Source organism: Piliocolobus tephrosceles, chromosome 20, assembly GCF_002776525.5.
Source record: "Piliocolobus tephrosceles isolate RC106 chromosome 20, ASM277652v3, whole genome shotgun sequence".
Classification (NCBI taxonomy): domain Eukaryota; kingdom Metazoa; phylum Chordata; class Mammalia; order Primates; family Cercopithecidae; genus Piliocolobus; species Piliocolobus tephrosceles.
In genome coordinates this window covers 10,004,067-10,017,619 of record NC_045453.1, presented here as the reverse complement: position 1 = coordinate 10,017,619, position 13,553 = coordinate 10,004,067, and the positions used below count along the sequence as shown (strand labels likewise).

At 44.3% G+C, this 13,553-nt stretch overlaps 1 protein-coding gene across 2 annotated transcripts in view; it reads left to right on the top strand.

Annotated features, from left to right (window-relative positions):
• Positions 1-13,553, top strand: part of MROH8 (maestro heat like repeat family member 8) — an 84,092-nt gene that overhangs the window by 28,656 nt on the left and 41,883 nt on the right. The window contains exons 8-9 of one of the 2 annotated variants that reach the window (XM_023227999.2): positions 1,877-1,981; positions 9,927-10,062. In XM_023227999.2, the coding sequence (XP_023083767.1) occupies positions 1,877-1,981; positions 9,927-10,062 (241 nt within the window). The remainder of the gene's footprint in view (positions 1-1,876; positions 1,982-9,926; positions 10,063-13,553) is intronic. The other variant, XM_023228000.1, reaches the window with a different exon arrangement.

Genomic DNA, 13,553 nt, shown 5'->3' with positions numbered 1-13,553 from the left:
AAAAAAAAAAAAAAAAAAAAATGTATTATTCCTTACTAGCATAGAAGGGTTTTATTCGGTGATGAGGGAAGGGTCAGTCTCAAGAGTTAGTAAGGCCAGGCATGGTGGCTCATGCCTGTAATCCCAGCACTTTAGGAGGCCAAGGCAGGCAAATCAATCATTTGAGGTCAGGAGTTTGAGACCAGCCTGGCTAACATGGTGAAAACCTGACCCTATTAAAAATGCAAAATTAGCCAGGCATGGTGGCGCATGCCTGTAGTCCCAGCTACTCAGGAGGCTGAGGCAGGAGAATTGCTTGAACCCAGGGGGCAGAGGTTGCAGTGAGCCAAGATTGTGCCACTGTACTCCAGCCTAGGTGATAGAACGAGACTTCTTCTCAAAAACAAAACAGAAAAAGAGTTAGTAAATAAGTAGCTTCCTACCAGATGGTACTCAAAGGTTGTAATGACCAACTGCTCTGACCTGCACCTGTTCCTGTATATGCTGTTCCATCACTAGAGATTGATTCATTGGCATTCATTGACTGCGTTCAGGTTTATCTTGCTCTCCTACCCTTTTTTTATTATTGTTATTTTTATTTTTCTTACCCTTTTTTAAGATACAAATATCCCAGAAAGGGATAACCCTTTAAGCTATTATTAATCGTTTGCACCCAAATGATGCATTTATTGTTGTCCTAACTGACAAGCAAGGCACAAAGACCTAGGCAGTTGAGTACTTTGGCTGCTACAGGAGCTTATTTTCTAGCTTATTTTCTTAAGTGCTTTGATGGGCATTTATTCTTGTCCTAACTGACCTTAATACTATTTCTCATTCCTCTTCTATTTGTACGTTAGCATTCCAGCCAGATTGGGTTTCTCCTCTCTATCCAAATGTACTTTGTACTTTCCTGCTTTGGCAGCTTAATTCAAGCCTTTCTTTTTTTCTTTTTTTCAGACAGGATCTTGCTCTGTCACTTAGGCTGGATTACAGTGGTGTGATTTCAGTTCACTGCAGTCTCCAGCTCCCGGACTCAAGCAGTCATCCCACCTCAGCCTCCCGAGCAGCTGGGACTACAGGCGCATGCCACCATGCCCAGCTAATTTTTGTATTTTTTTGTAGAGATGGGGTTTCACCATGTTGCCCAGGCTGGTCTCCGACTCCTGGGCTCCGTCTGTATAATCCCTCCCGCAGTGCTGGGATTACAGGCATGAGCAACCACACCTGGCTGTCCTCAGAGTTAAACTTTAATATCAGTAGCATGTTGTTAAACTTTATTTCTTTCCAAAGCAGATTTGAAAGGGCTAAAAACATTCAGAAGTACAGAATAATTAATTGAAGAATTGGGCTGAAGAGAAAAATAAGTCTAGAAAATAAGCTCTAGCCAGGCATAGTGGCTCACACCTGTAATCCCAGCACTTTGTGGGGCCAAGACGGGTGGGTTACCTGAGGTCAGGAGTTCAAGATCAGCCTGGCCAACATGGTGAAACCCCATCTCTACAAAAATACAGAAATTAGCCGGGCGTGGTGGCGGGTGCCTGTAGTCCCAGCTACTCGAGAGGCTGAGGCAAGAGAATCACTTGCATTCAGGAGGCAGAGGTTGCAGTGAGTCAAGATCATGCTATTGCACTCCAGCCTGGGCAACAGAGCGAGACTCCATCTCAAAAAGAAAAAAAAAAAAGAAGCTCCTAAGCTCCTATATAACAACCAAACCACCCACCACCCATGTCTCTGTGGCTCGCTTGGCATAGCACCCGAACTGTAGTAGCATTTAGCAAAGTATTTTCAGATCAGTAGCAACATGGAACTTGTCTTTCTACATTTCTTTCTAAACACAATAAAGATGGTATCCCAAATCTTCCTGATAAGCCATTTAGCCTCCCTTTATTTCTCACAGCACTTGGATCCCTGGTTACAGTCAGTCAAAGACCATGAGCGGGAACGGGCCACGGCCGGTATGACTCAGGTTCTGAAGTGCTTAACCAGACATCTCAGCTTGAAGGTGAGCAGCCCTTCAGTTGCAGAGGAGGAAAGATCCAAAGCCATTCCCTCTCTGCCTATTTCCCCTCCTCTCTGTGACTCCCCAGGCTGGTTCTGTGTCCCCTTCGTGCTCATGTACTATCATAGCACTTAGCATTGTCTTCATATCTGCTCTTCTCCTGAGCAGCTTGGGGCCAGTTGCTGTGTTGATTAATCTTTGCATCCCCATTGCTTAGCACAACAGCTGGAACATAATGATATAGTAACTATAACCTGAAAATACCTGAGGCCCACGGTGGCCTAGTGTCTGTATAGTATTATATTTGAGTACAGCAAGCAAATTTAAATAAATCAACTTCAGTATCTCCCAGCAACTCAGAGAATGGTACTATGGCACCTCTTTTCAGATCCTCACATTTCTCTTTCTGTCTCTCACTTCTCAGTTCTGAATCATCTCCCCTATGGCATCTCATTATTATTATGATCGTTATTCAAGGCAGGGTCTTGATCCATCACTCAGGCTGGAGTGCAATGGGGCCATCGTAGCTCACTGCAGCCTTGAACTTCTGGCCTCAAGCAATCTTCCTGCCTCAGCCTTCCAAGTAGCTGGGACTACAGTCACACGCCACCATGCGTGGCTAATTTTTAAAATTTTCTGTGGGCTGGGCACGGTGGCTCAAGCCTGTAATCCCAGCACTTTGGGAGGCCAAGGCAGGTGGATCATGAGGTCAGGAGATTGAGATCATCCTGGCTAACACAGTGAAACCCCGTCTCTACTAAAAAAATTTAAAAAAATAAAAAAATTAGCTGAGCGTGGTGACAGGCACCTGTAGTCCCAGCTACTTGGGAGGCTGAGGCAGGAGAATGGTGTGAACCCGGGAGGCAGAACTTGTGGTAAGCTGAGATTGTGCCACTGCACTCCAGTCTGGGTGACAGAGCAAGACTCTGTCTTAAAAAAAAAAAAAATTTTTTTTTTTTTTGTAGAGACAGGGTCTCACTTTGTTGCCCAGGCTGGTCTTGAACTCCTGGCTTCAAGTAATCCTCCTGCCTCAGCCTCCCAAAGCACTGGGATTACAGGCATGAGCCACTGCACCCAGCCTTATCTCTTTTTTAAAAATCTTCTCCTTGAATTGCTTGAACCTGGGCGACAGAGGTTGCAGTGAGCCAAGATCATGCCACTGCACTCCAGCCTGGGCAACAAAGAGCAAAACTCCATCTCAAAAAAAGAAAACAAACACAAAAAAAGTCTTTATTTTTCACTCACTCACTCACTTCTTGGTTGAGAATCCTCTACGTAACTCCTAACAAGAATTCCTCAAAACTTAGTTCCTCCTTCCTGGCTCTACTCCTTCTTCTACCTGATAATCTCTTTGCCCTTCCCTAAGCAGGTTTTCTAGCCATTGGAGTGTCTCCTGTTCCCATCGATCATTTCTCCAACCTGCATAATAAGGCCTGGGAATTGGAAGAGAGGTTGGTAGGGTAGGAATGCTAGGTCCTTATACCAAAATTTTCCTTAGATAATTTGTGCTTTTCTTTTCTTTTCTTTCTTTTTTCCTTTTTTTTTTTCCCCTCTCCAAAGCACAAGAGGGAAGATACTTTTTTGTTCCTGATACAGATGTTCTAACAGTCATGTTTAAAAGGACTGCATTCCAGTCAGTCCTTTATTTCTCACATTGAAACGATATCCAAACTTATTAAAGTAAGTGCAGCCCCTCCAACTATGCTACGTCCTTTTTTCTCTTTAGTCAATAAAAGCAAGTAACTTCTGGCCATCACTGACTACGCTATTATTCTATACCAACAATGCATTGTTCTTCCTTCCACAACCCTTGACCTCTAATTTTGGTGACAGATTAAAGAAGAGAGTTTCAGATGATTCCCTCCTACACATTAATCTCTCTCCAGGTCCTGGGGATCTTCCTTATGGTATTTTTTTCCTGGAAAGAGTTGAAAATATGGGGCTGGGAGGAGTAGCTCATGTCTGCAATCCCAGCACTTTAGGAGGCTGAGGCGGGTGGATCACTTGAGCTCAGGAGTTCGAGACCAGCCTGGCCAACACGGTGAATCCCCACGTCTATTAAAAATACAAAAATCAGTCAGGCGTGGTGGCGGGCACCTGTAATCCCAGCTATCCAGGAGGCTGAGGCAGGAAAATCACTTGAAGCTGGGAGACAGAGGCTGCAGGGAGCTGAGATCATACCACTGCACTCCAGCCTGGGCTACAGAGCAAGACTCTATCTCAAAAAAAAAAAAAAAGAAAGAAACAGAGAGAGAGAGATGCAAATACGAGAGTGGTTAACCTGGGTGCCACTGGGGTCTGTGAACATCCACAAGTTGTCTGCAGAGTGTGCAGTGTGTGGTGTGGTGCAGTCTTCTGGATTTTCCTTTTTTTTTTTTTTTTTTGAGGCAGGATCTCATTCTGTCACCCAGGCTGGAGTACAGTGGCGTGATCATGGCTCACTGCAGCCTTGACCTCCCAGGCCCAAGCAATCCTCCTGCCTCAGCCTCCCTAGTAGCTGGGACTACAGGCACACACCACCACGCCTGGCTAATTTTTATATACTTTTTTGTAGAGATGGAGTTTCACCATGTTGCCCTGACCAGTCTCAAACTCCCGGGCTCAAGTGATCCTCTTCCCTTGGCTTCCCAAAGTGCTGGGATTGCAGACATGAGCCACCGTGCCCGTCCTCTTCTGAATTTTTCTGAGGAAGGTCCATAGTTTTTTTTAAACCAATTTTATTGAGGTATAATTTGTATACAATGAATTTATCCAGTTTAAGTGTACAGTTCAATGAGTTTTGACAGATATATATTATCTGGGTCTCTAACTTTTCTCATATTCTCGAAGAAACCTGAAGAATAAAGAATGAAAAAAGGAAATATTAAAGAAGCATTTAGTAATCAAACTAGGAGCATAATTCTTCAGTGGCCTTTTTTTGTCTTGATAAAGTTTGGGGGTTCTTAATACTACGATGATAAAACTTATTAACTGTTTGTCATTCAGTGACAGGTGCAGGCCACCACACCTGGCTAATTTTTGTAGTTTTGGTAGAGACAGAGTCTCACCATGTTGGCCAGGCTGGTCTCAAATCCCTGGCCTCAAGTGATCTGCCTGCCTCAGCCTCCCACAGTGCTGGGATTACAGGCAGAGCCACCACGCCTGACACCTTCCAAGTCCTGTTTTGTGCATGAGTGTGTTGGGGTGGGTGCTTCCACCCCCAATTTGTTCTCTGCATATAGCCAGAGTCATCCTCTTCAGACCCATGTCATTCTTGCTTGTTTCTTTGCTTTCTCCCCTGTGTTTTCTTTATTTTTCTTTATTTTCTTTTTTTCCCCCATGTCACTTGTTTGATCCAGTGATTTCCAAACTGATCTTAGAATATGCGGTCGTGTCTGATGTAACTCTGCCTGCCTCTCTACACCTAAGTCCCCTGACTTACCACACAGCAGCCACCTTTATGTTCCTTCCCACATAAGGCTCATCTTGCCTCATGGCCTTTGCACTTGCTGCCTTCTCTGCTTGGAGTGACCTTCCCCAGCTCTGCCCAGAGCCAGCCTCTCCTGGTTCCTTAGCACTGTGTTCAGATGTCTCGACCTCAAAAGGGCCTCTGCTCACCACAGACAGACCTACGCTTGCCCTCTGCCTCATCTCTCTCTCCTTCCTAGGGCTGTCTAGAATCAGAGGTTATCTGGCTTGATTCTTCCTTTATTGCTGTGTTATCTGTTTCCCACTAATAGAGTATAAATTCTACCAGTGATTATGCTCCTCTGTTTTTTTTTTCTTTTCTTTTTTTTTTTTTTTTTTTTGTGAGACAGGATCTCGCTCTGTCACCCAGGTTGGAGTGCAGTAGTGCGATCATGGCTTACTGCAGCCTCAACCTCCTGGCCTTAAGCAATGCTCCTGCCTTAGCCTCCCTAGTAGCTGGGACTACAGGCATATACCACCATGCCTGGTTAATTTTTTAATTTTTTATACAGATTAGGGTCTCACTATATTGCCCAAGCTGGTCTCAAACTCTTGGGGTCAAACAATCCTCCCACCTCTGCCTTCCAAAATGCTGGGATTACAGACATGAGCCACTGTGCCTTGCAATTATACTTGTCTTGTTCACCACAGTAGCCCCAGTGCCTGCCTAGCACAGAATCTGCCATGTGGTTGATGCTCAATTCAATATTGATTGAGTAAATGTAAGTCAACCCATGTCCCTTCTCTGCTCAAGACCCTCCGCTGGCCAAAGTCCTCACAATGTTCTACAGGTTTCAATACCTTCTGTCCCATTCTTCATCTACTTCCTGTTTCTTTCCTTCTCATTTACATCGCTCCAGCCAATCTCACCTACTTATGGTTCCTCAGAAACACCAAACACACCCATCTCAGTCCTTGGCACTTGCCATTCTCTCTGCCCAGAATGCTCTTCTCCTGGGTATCTCCGTGGCTCAGTCTCTCATTTCAGTATTAGTGAGGCCTTCCCTGACCGTCCTAAACAATTCTTATCCCTCTCCCCTGAATTTTTGTTAATCATGACATTTATCATCATTTGATACATAATAACATTTTACATATCTATTTTGTTTACTTTGTGTTTCCCCAACTAGATCATCACCTCTGCAAGCAGGGATATTCTCTTTTGTTCACTACTTATATCCCCAGTGCCAGTCATAGTTCCTGGCACATAACTGACACCATATTTATTGGTTGATTGAATGAATGAAGGTTATATCAGTGAATTAAAGATGTTATACAGCTCTATGTGTTGCTGTGTTTACTGTAAATAGGTTGTAAAGGCTGTTCACAATATTTCTGTGTCTTATTTCGGTAGAGCCACAGAAGAAATTTCTTTCCGTCTCAACCCTAGGAAAAGCTGTGCTTCCTCTGCGTGGCTAGTTGCTTGTTATCTTTTTTTTTTTTTTTTTTTGAAACGGAGTCTTGCTCTGTCACCCAGTCTGCAGTGCAGTGGTGCCATCTTGGCTCACTGCAAGCCTCGCCTCCTGGGTTCACGCCATTCTCCTGCCTCAGCCTCCCAAGTAGCTGGGACTACAGGTGCCCACTACCACACCCGGCTAATTTTTTGTATTTTTAGTAGAGACGGGGTTTCACTGTGTTAGCCAGGATGGTCTTGATCTCCTGACCTCGTGATCCACCTGCCTCGGCCTCCCGAAGTGCTGGGATTACAGGCGTGAGCCACAGTGCCCGGCCGCTTGTTATCTTAAGGACAGCGTGAATCATGTTCTGTGGACCATTGTGTGTACGTCTACATTCGCCATGAGAGAGTTCAGACCCTTGCTCCTTGGCCTGCCTCAAGCAAATGATTATGCATTCTGCATGCCAACCAAATTCCTAACTTCATTTATCTTTTCTACCTTAATGTTTTATTTTTATTATTCTTAAGTTTTTAATTTTCATTTATTTATTTATTTTGAGATGGAGTCTCATTCTGTCGCCCTGGCTGGAGTGCAGTGGTGCGATCTTGGCTGACTGCCACCTCCACCTACCAGGCTCAAGCAATTCTCCTGCCTCAGCCTCCCAAGTAGCTGGGATTACAGGCATGCACCACCATGCCCAGCTAATTTTTCTGTATTTTTAGTAGATACGGGGTTTCACCATGTTGGCCAAGCAGGTCTTGAACTCCTGGCCTCAAATGATATGTCCGCCTTGGCCTCCCAAAGTGCTGAGGTTATAGGTGTGAGCCACCACGCCCAGCCAATTTTTTAATTTATCCAGTTTTCTTCAGTATTTATTTCAAGTTGTATTTCCTTTTCTGCTATGATTTTTGCCAGCTACGTTACATGGATTTTTTTTCCATAGTCAAGCAGGATATTAAAAAAATGAATTTTATAAATAGAATTAATGCTGTATCTCAACTTTGCATTCAGCTTTTTATTTTTATTTTTTACTTTATGTATGTATGTATGTATGTATATATTAACTTTGAGGTGGAGTCTCAGTCTTGTCACCCAGGCTGGAGTGCAGTGGCGTGATACTGGCTCACTACAACCTGCGCCTCCCAGGTTCAAGCGATTCTCCTGCCTCAGCCTCCTGAATAGCTGGGATTACAGTTGCCTGCCACCACATCTGGCTGATTTTTGTCCTTTTAGTAGAGATGGGGTTTCGCCATGTTGGCGTGGCAGGCTGGTCTCGAATCCCTGACCTCAGGTGATCCGCCCACCTTGGCCTCCCAAAGTGCTGGGATTACTGGCATGAGCCACCACGCCTGGCTGCGTTCAGCTTTTTTTTTTTTTTTTTTTTTTTTTTGAGACGGAGTCTCGCTCTGTCGCTCAGGCTAGAGCGCAGTGGCCGGATCTCAGCTCACTGCAAGCTCCGCCTCCCGGGTTTACGCCATTCTCCTGCCTCAGCCTCCTGAGTAGCTGGGACTACAGGCGCCCGCTACCTTGCCCGGCTAGTTTTTTGTATTTTTTTTTTTTTTTCAGTAGAGACGGGGTTTCACTGTGTTAGCCAGGATGGTCTCGATCTCCTGATCTCGTGATCCGCCCGTCTCGGCCTCCCAAAGTGCTGGGATTACAGGCTTGAGCCACCGCGCCCGGCCTCAGCTTTTTTACTTAGCAGAATAACACATTATACATTTCTTAGATACTTGATTTTTAATAGTTGTATTCATAGACTGGCTGTAAGATAATTCCCTTTACTATTGTCATGCAATTATTTCCAAAGTGTGGTCTTTAGGCCACTGCTGGGTGTATACCCCAAAGAAAGGAAATCAGTATATGGAAGCGATATCTGCACTCCCTTGTTTGTTGCGACACTCTTCACAATAGCCAAAGTTTGGAAGCAGCATGTTTATCAACAGATGAATGGATAAAGAATACACAATGAAGTACTTATACACAATGAAGTACTCTTCAGCCATAAAAAGAATGAGATCCTGTCATTCGCAACAACATGGATGGAACTGGAGGTCGTTATGCTAAGTGAAATATACCGGGCATAGAAAGACAAACATCACATGTTTTCACATATTGTGGGACCTGAAAATCAAAACAGTTTAATTCATGAAGATAGAGAATGGAAGGATGGTTATCAGAGACTGAGAAGGGTGGTGGCAGGGTTGGGGAGAGGTGGGGATGGTTAATAGGTACCAAAAACGTTGTTAGAATGAATAAGACCTAATATTTTATAGCACAACAGGGTGACTATTGTGCATTAGTAATTTTTAAATAATATTAAAAATGTAATACATTTTTATTTGGTAATATTAAATGTACGTATATTTGGCCAGCTGTGGTGGCTCAGGCCTGTAATTTGGGAGACTGAGGTTGGTGGATCACTTGAGGTTCAGAGTTTGAGACCAGCCTGGCCAACACAGGAAAACCCCATCTCTAATAGAAATACAAAAATCGCCTGGGTGCAGTGGCTCACACTTGTAATTCCAGCTATTTGGGAGGCTGAGGCAGGAGAATCACTTGAACCCGGGAGGCGGAGGTTGCAGTGAGCTGAGATTGCGCCACTGCACTCCAGCCTGAGCGAAAAGGGCAAAACTCTGTTTCAAAAAAAAAATTATTAAAATAACTAAAAGAATATAATTGGACTGTTTATAACACAAAGAATAAATGCTTGAGGGGGTGGATACTCCATTTTCCATGATATGATTGTTATGCATTGCAGGCCTGTATACCCCACAAATATATAGACCTACTATGTACTCCCAAAAATTAAAATTAAAAAATAAAAATAAAAACAGTGCTAGAACTAACATCTTTATGCACAAAGCTTTTTCATTTTTCAGATTGTTTACTTAGGTTAGAATTCCCCTATTTCTTAATGACACCATCTACTGGCTATACCGTGTCTACCTATGTTAAATATGAACCCTACAGAGATCCACAGGCTGATTGTGACCCTTACACTTCCCTTGAGTTGAGAGTAGAATTGGGATTACTTCTCAACAATTCAAATCGAAGGCACTAAATGCACATGTTTTCTGATGACATCTTTCTTTTTCTTTCTCAAGCTTCCACTGCGATTCCAAAGACTTGGACACCTAGTGGCTCTGATGGCACTGCTCTGTGGGGACCCACAGGAAAAGGTGGCTGAGAAGGCTGCAGAGAGCATTCACTACCTGCTGCATATCACCCTGAGGCTGAAGTGTAAGACACTGCTGAAGGCCGCGAGGTCCTGAGTGAATTCTCCAGCACAACATAAGCACCAGCCCTCCTTACACATTCATTTAGTCCCCATGTTCTGGAAAGGCCTTTTACAGTAGTTCATAAAGAGAAAGATACATAGTCCATAGGCAGAGATGAAGCAACACTGACTTAATAATTAGAATCCTAGTACTAGACCAGACCCACTATTGTCATCCATCTGCATAGCCAGGGAGTGGCTAAACGTGGCCCTGTGGACAAACTAGAGTGATTAGTTTGGTCAGAAGTAGGAGTGAGGCTGGGCGCAGTGGTTCACTCCTATATTCATAGCATTTTGCCAGGCCAAGCTGGGAGGACCACTTGGGCCCAGGTGTTCAAGACCAGCCTGGGCAACATGGCAAAAACCCTTCTCTACAAAAAATTTTAAAAATTAGCTGGCGTGGTGGAGTATGCCTATGATCTCAGCTACTCAGGAGGTGAAGGTGGGAGAATCGCTTGAGCCCAGGAGGTCGAGGCTGCAGGAGAATTAATGTGCTTATGAAGGGAAATTACACAGGGGCCATGAGTAAGAATCAAATCTAGTTGCAGGGTTCAGAAAAGGTAATCCAGAGAATAAAGAGCAGTTTGCCACCTGGAGAGGTAAGAAGAGTGTATTAGGCAGAAGGAATGACTAAGGAAAGGATCCTTGGTAGGTGTGAGCTTGAGGAGTTTGAAAAATAGAGAGAGGGCCAGTGTGGTCAAGGAATGAGTCACTGACTTCCATGGTTAGAAGGGACTTTAGAGGATATCTAACCCAGCATTCCCCCGGTGTTTGAATCTCAGTCTACTCCATCCCTGCCGAGTACAGTCATGCAGCATATAATGACATTTCAGTCAACAACTGATCATGTATGGGTCACATAAGATTAGCATGGAGATGAAATTTTTCTTTTTATTTTATTTTATTTTATTTTGAGGTGGAGTCTCGCTCTGTTGCCCAGGCTGGAGTGCAGTGGTGTGATCTCGGCTCACTGCAACCTCCACCTCCCAGGTTCAAGCAGTTCTTATGCCTCAGTCTCCCAAGTAGCTGGGATTACAGGCAGCCGCCACCACACCTGGCTCATTTTTGTATTTTTAGTAGAGATGGGGTTTCACCATCTCTACTAAATGTTACTTAATGTTGGCCAGGCTGGTCTCGAACTCCTGACCTCAAGTGATCTGCCCGCCTCAGCATCCCAAAGTGCTAGGATTACAGCATGAACCACCACGCCCAGCCTTATTATTATTTTTTTTTTTAAAGAAAGGAAGTCTCAGCTTGGCACGGTGGCTCACACCTGTAATTCCAGCACTTTGGGAGGCCAAGGCTGTCAGATCACAAGGTCAAGAGATCAAGACCATCCTGGCCAACCTGATGAAACCCCGTCTCTACTAAAAATACAAAAATTAGCTAGGTGGAGTGGCACACGCCTGTAGTCCCAGCTACTTGGGAAGCTGAGGCAGGAGAATCACTTGAACCTGGGAGGCAGAGGTTGCAGTGAGCTGAGATCATGCCACTGCACTCCAGCCTGGTGACGGAGCAAGACTCCGTCTGAAAGAAAGAAAGAGAGAGAGAGAAAGGGAGAGAGAAAGAAAGAGAGAAAGAATAAAAAGAAACAAAGTCTCACTGTGTTGTCCAGGCTGGTCTCCAACTCCTGAGCTCAAGCAGTGCTCCTACCCCAGCCTTCTAAAGTGCTGGGACTATGGGTGTCCACCACCATACCCAGCTGAGCTGAAAGTTTTCTATCACCTAGTGACATTGTAGCCATCATAACATTATGGCACAATGCATTACTCATGTTTGTGGTGATACTGGTGTAAACAAACCTACTGCACTACCAGTCATATAAAAGTATAGAACCTACAATTATGTACAGTACGTATCCTTGGTAATGATAATAAATAACTATGTTACTGGTTTATTACTGTACATTTTATGATTATTTTAGCATGTACTCCTTCTACTTATTAAAAAATCAGTTAACTATGAAACAGCCCCAGGCAGGCCCTTCAGGAGGTATTCCTAAAGAAGGCGTTGTCATAGGAGATGACAGCTCCATGTGTGTTACTGCCCTGAATACCTTCCAGTGGAGCAGGATGTGAAGATGGAAGACAGTGGTATTGATTATCCTGATCTTGTGTAGGCCTAGGCTAGTGTGTGTGTTTTTGTCTTAGTTTTTAACAAAAACACTTTAGAATGTAAAAAAAAAAAAAATTAGGCCAGGCGCAGTGGCTCATGCCTGTAATCCCAGCACTTTGGGAGGCCGAGGAGGGTCCATCACCTGAGGTCAGGAATTCAAGACCAGCCTGGCCAACAGGGCAAAACCCCGTTTCTACTAAAAGTACAAAAATTAGCCTGGCGTGGTGGCGTATGCCTGTAGTCCCAGCTACTCAGGAGGCTAAGGCAGGTGAATCGTTTAAACCTGGGAGGTGGAGGTTGCAGTGAGCCGAGATTGCGCCACTGCACTCCAGTCTGGGTGACAGAGTGAGAGACTCTGTCTAAAAAAAAAAAAAAAGTACACTCTATGTGATGTTCATGCAGTAATACAGTAGCCTAACAGTGCATTTCTCAAAATGTATCCCAATTGTTAAGCTACATACAACTGTAATTCCTCTGCCTGGGTCTGTGCTTCACATGGATAAGGAAGCTCCATGCTTCCCAAAGCAACTGTCCTGTCGTTGGGCACCTCTGAGCATGAGCAGTCTCTACCAGGTGTACAGCCAAAGAAATACAGTTGATTATTGATTCAGCAAATAGTTATGAAGCATGTATTGTTCTAGTGATGCATCACTAAACAAGACAGACAAGATACCTTCCCCCAGGGAGCTTATTTTCTAGTTGGAGAGACAGTGTCCTCAGCCAAGTGCTCAAAGATAAATTTTCCATCTACAAATTTCCAGCAACAATGAGGTCACAATAAAACAGAAGAAAAACAAGATGCTACAATGATCAGCAAAACTAGACAATGATGAACAGTTCTGATATCAGAATTATCATACATAGTATAAAGTTGGGCAATTTTTTCTGGGAACCTAAGCTTCATAGGGAGACCCCTCACCATTCCTCACCAGTGGGGGGAAATAAGGTAGCATGCTTTGGTTGTACTCACAAATCACTCAAATGCTCTGCTCTTACAAAAAGCTCTTTGCTTTTGCTTTTTTTTTTTTTTTTTTTTTTTTAAAGACAGGGTCGGCTGGGTGTTGTGGCTCATGCCTGTAATCCCACCACTTTGGGAAGCCAAGGCAGGTGGATCACCTGAGGTCAGGAGTTCAAGACCAGCCTGACCAAAATGGAGAAACCCCGTCTCTACTAAAAATACAAAATTAGCTGGGCGTGGTGGCACATGCCTGTAATCCCAGCTACTCAAGAGGCTGAGGCAGGAGAATCACTTGAACCCAGGAGGCAGAGGTTGCAGTGAGCCGAGATCACGCCATTGCACTCCAGCCTGGGCAACAAGAATGAAATTCTGTCTCAAAAA